The sequence below is a fragment of the Salminus brasiliensis genome, chromosome 14 (genome assembly GCF_030463535.1).
Source record: "Salminus brasiliensis chromosome 14, fSalBra1.hap2, whole genome shotgun sequence".
In the NCBI taxonomy this organism is placed as follows: Eukaryota; Metazoa; Chordata; class Actinopteri; order Characiformes; family Bryconidae; genus Salminus; species Salminus brasiliensis.
Window position 1 is genome coordinate 12,951,038 of NC_132891.1, and position 4,519 is coordinate 12,955,556.

General features: G+C 40.1%; 1 protein-coding gene across 1 annotated transcript; it reads left to right on the top strand.

Annotated features, from left to right (window-relative positions):
* Positions 1 to 353: 353 nt before the first annotated feature.
* On the top strand, positions 354 to 3,851 carry LOC140577457 (uncharacterized). Its single transcript, XM_072697444.1, has 4 exons — positions 354 to 448; positions 756 to 853; positions 2,790 to 2,875; positions 3,645 to 3,851. Exons 1-4 carry the CDS (start codon positions 354 to 356, stop codon positions 3,849 to 3,851), a joined length of 486 nt encoding a protein of 161 aa, XP_072553545.1.
* The last annotated feature ends 668 nt before the right edge of the window (positions 3,852 to 4,519 follow it).

The window sequence follows — 4,519 nt, forward strand, 5'->3', positions numbered from 1 at the left end:
CTTGAGTTGTCAACTCTTGACTTGAGACAAGAGTTGTATTGGTGAATTAGGACAATTCTAAGGGCCTGGGACTGACAGGGGCCCTAAAATGTGTTCATTGAGAATTTTGGCAGTATTGTTAGAGTTGTGGGGCCCAGTGTAATGCCTTTTCATGGGGCCCAAAATTCCAGACTGCACCCCTGGTGGGATGTAACTTATTCAGTCAGTTTAAAGCTAGTCAAAAAGGTCAACTACATTTTACAGCAAAGCTCCAGTAACAGTAAAAGTGGGAAGATTGAAATTAATCCTGAATCCTGAAATACGTCTTCATTCTTTCTGTGCCAAACAGGAGCGGTTGCCAGCAAACATTAAGGATGACTGACCCAAACACAGACACACACTCTGTCTTGTCAGGGAGTACACCGGCTTTAAGTGACTCTGAAACTGACTACAAACAGTACCTGTGCAGGTGCGCTCCTCAAAACACCAGCAAGGAGTGTGTCTATGTGTTTGTGTGTTTTATTGTAAGTATGTGTGTGTGTGTGTGTGTGTGTGCATATGCATATGTATGGATAGGTAGATGGATGTGGCAGTGTGGTAGTGTGTGTGTGGGGGCAGTGTGATTATGGATACCTAGGTGTGTGTGAATGTGTGTGTGTGTAAGCAGGGTGTCAGCTTTGTGTGGCGTGAGTAAAGCATTAGTGAATGGCTGTATAAAGAGCCGATGATGTGATGGATGAAGGGAACGTTTGAGCAGCTGGTGCTCTCTGTTTCAGCGTGTTTGGGGAATGCACTGCTGAGTATTTCCTCAACCCCTCTTCCCTGCGCCAGAACACTCCAGCCTGGTACACACAGATGAGAGACAACATGAGAGGTAAAACATTTACAATAGGACAGTCTGATTAGCTGATTACTGAACTGTCATATGTTCACAGATTACCACTGACTAACAGTCCTTAACAAGAGGGGTTACAAGGAAGTAGCCTGCAGGTCACATTCTTCGAACTGTCCTAGGAGTGAATTGTCAGCATTTAGAGATATTCATTCTGGTTTGAACTGCATGAACCAAATTTTACATACCTACAAATCTAGAATGTCTGGGATTCCAGGATGGACAGCAAGTATTGGCCCTAGCATCAGGAGATCATGGTTTCATCCTTGGTCATGCCAGAAGAATCCATTATGAGGAGTCCCAGTGAGCAAATCTGGCCCCACTTTCTCTGAGTAAGATAGACACACACTCCCCTCCCTCAATCTCACAGTGCAATGCTAGCACAGCAATATATATTCTTTTTGGCTGACATATGTGATATACATGAATAATCAGTTTTATTATGTGGTCATATGTCTGATCAAGTACGGTCAAAGGATCTTGGCCTGGGGTCACCCAGTTAGAGTGTTAGCAATATATTACTGTTATTAACTAATGTTTCACTTAGCATGGCTTAGGGAAGGGCCAAAGCGAGTGTGGTATTGATGGGTAAGTGTTAAAACCAGTGTTTTGTGCGTGTTTCATATTTTTATATAATATAATATCATTTTATATAATATGTTACTGTCATGCAAAAACCTCCAAGTCATTTGGAGGACTTCTATTGGTCCATTTAATGGAGACACAAGCTTAAAATATTCTTATTCCCAAATACAGTTGCAATCAACTTATCCAACCCATATAGCGAAATAAGTTTATTAGCTCTTTATAGCTGTTAGCTGTTTATTTATTTCAGCTGTTTATAATATACCAATTAAACAAGACCTACGCTACCTGGACGTGGCTACCACCAAAATCCTAATGAGGCAGGTGGTCAGAAACCCTCGAGTGACTTTAAAAGACCTGCAGCAAGTTGTGGAGGCAGCAGGCACTGAGATTTCAGTTTGCACAGTCAGGCATTTACTAAACGCTGAAGATCCCCATGCCTGAACACCTCTACTAACCCAAAAGCTCAAGAAAGTTTGGTTCCAATCTGCTCAAAACTGTATAAGTAAGCCACAGGAGCTTCGTGTGGGGGCAAGATGGTTTCTGCCAAATATCAGGAAATTCCAGGAGAAAACATCATGTCAGGAAGCTGAAGGTTGGATGCTATTGGACCTTTCAACAGAACAAGCATACCTTAGAGTCCATAAAGTCCTAGTAGTCCTAGAAGGTTCTGAAGTGGCCAACACAGTCGCCTGACTTGAATGCCATAGAGAATCTTTGGTGGGATTTGAAGAAGGTGTATATACACAAACCCAAGAAAATTTGTGAACTAGAGGCCACTGCTCATGAGGAATGGTCTAAGATTGCTCAGGAAAGCTGGCAGAAGCTGGTGTGTGGCTATGCCTCACGTTTGCAGTAAGCCTCTACTGAAGGGGTGAAGGGGTTAAATAATTCTGAGATTGCAGTACTCATTAAAAGTGTCTTTATTAACCTTGAATGTAAAGAAACCACTTGTACTATTTCTACAGATGTTTTGAGCTATTTAAATTGGTCTAGTTTGATTGGTTAATTGTAAGCAGCTGAAGGTTTATACATTTTTCTAATTAACCTAATTTGTAGTGGGAGTTGAATCATTTCAACTGGCAACCGTATTCTCAGCACTTATTCAAATAGAAAATAAGCATTCTGGAGTGAACTGCATGAACAAAGCCAGCCTTACATAAATGTATAAATATAGCATGTTTTTTATGAGACAAATAACAAAAGATATGTCAAGTACACATTTCCTGAAGATGAAATGCAATCTGCACCAACATCCCACTAATGACTCATAAGCTGATTCTCTAATAACACAAATGCACACACACACACTCAATGCTTCATCTCTTTTCAGACCATGTAAGTGCAGAGGCATTGTGGGATGCACTGAGGCAGCGCTCTGCTCAAATATTGAAGGAAATGGAGACTGAACCCGTTCAGGTATGCTCCTTAATAAAAACAAAACTACAGAAGATACATAAGTCTGAAACTGACCTCATATAACTAATCATCTGTTTAAAGAGTGAGGCTAACTGATTGGAAGGGACAGCCACACTAGCCCTGTGTGGAAGAAATTGAAGACTGCTGGCTTAAATGATAAAACAGTCAGTCTCTGATTAAAATGAATTATGAAATTCAGAGTCTTCATTTAGCTTCCTGAATCTTTGTTGTTCAGTTATTTTTCACTTAATATGATTTTTTTTACATAAATATGTAACTTATGTAGAAGTGCCAGTGGGAAATTTAGATGTGTGTGCACATGCATGTATACAGATAAGGAGGTGCCTAATGTGGTCCAAATACAATATTGCAAACTTGCTGATAGATATTGTTGCTAAGAAAATCAGAATACAATCTTTCTATATTGACTTTACATTAACAGTAAAAAATGGGTTTCCTTCTCCTGTAAATTTGTCATTTTAGAGACACCACTTTCTTCCACAGTCCACATAAAGATACTGAGTTGCAAAAACAGCCCAGTTTGAATGAACATCACTAGCAAGAGGGGTTGTTTGACAACTGGATGATGTTTATCCTTATTTTTTTTACTGATAGGACACTATTCCTTTACATCCCCTACTCAGCCCAAGCCCTGGTTAAAACAAATTGCTTCCCTCTGTGATACTATTATTGCAAAGACCAATGATTAACAAACAATGGATTGTGCAACCTTGCACTGGTATGTATCTGTTAATGCACTGTTCTTCAGCAGGCCAAGAAGTTGTCAACTGACTGGAAGGGGCTAATGAGAAAAGACCACCTGCTTCACCTCTCAGAAATCAGGATGATGTTCCGCTCTGCTCAGCTTAACCAGGCGTACACTGAACTTCTCCTGCATCGTAGACCTCTGTCTTTTCTCTGTGACTCCGATACAACTGAGGGGCCCAGTCAATATTTAAGTAGAACACACGACTGAGAGGATGTGAAAAGATCCCACCACATCAACACTGGAACCTGAAAAATGTCACAAATCTTGTGGGATTTCTGGGTAGTGTTGTAAGACAAATACAGGAAGGTGGTAATACTTAAAACAATAGATATGACTATACTGTTGTGGCAGAATGATGATGACGATTAGCCATAACAAAAGTACCTTACAGGTGAAGTTTAAAAAATTCTTCATTTACAGCTGCATCTGTAAAAGAGGGGGATATATTTTAGGCAGCAAGTGAACAGTCAATGCTTGAAGGTGATGTGTTAAAAGCAGTAAAAATAGACAAGCATAAGAATTTGAGCCACTTTAACAAGGGACGAATTGTGATGGGGGACAGCTGGGTCAGAGCATCTCCAAAACTTCAGACAGGCTTTGTAGTGTTTTTCTAGAATGCAGTGCTCAGTATCTACCAAAAGTGGTCCAAAAAAAGACAACTGGGGTCATAGACACCTCAAAACTTCCAGGATTTAAAGGATTAGCTGCTAAGATCTTGGGGCCAGATTTCCCAGCACTTGGTGCACAAATGTTCTTTTTTAGGTTTTCTGAAATGAACATACAGAGCCTAAAATATACAGCACAACTAATATTTGGTTAAATATCCTGATTTGATATTTGACCACTCTTTTAAGACATATTTTCAATAGGGTTGA

Coding starts and splice junctions, on each gene's coding strand:
- LOC140577457 (XM_072697444.1), top strand. CDS start 354: ATGACTGACCCAAACACAGACACACACTCTGTCTTGTCAGGGAGTACA. Junction 449..755: donor TACAAACAGTACCTGTGCAG/GTGCGCTCCTCA, acceptor TCTCTGTTTCAG/CGTGTTTGGGGAATGCACTG. Junction 854..2,789: donor GATGAGAGACAACATGAGAG/GTAAAACATTTA, acceptor ATCTCTTTTCAG/ACCATGTAAGTGCAGAGGCA.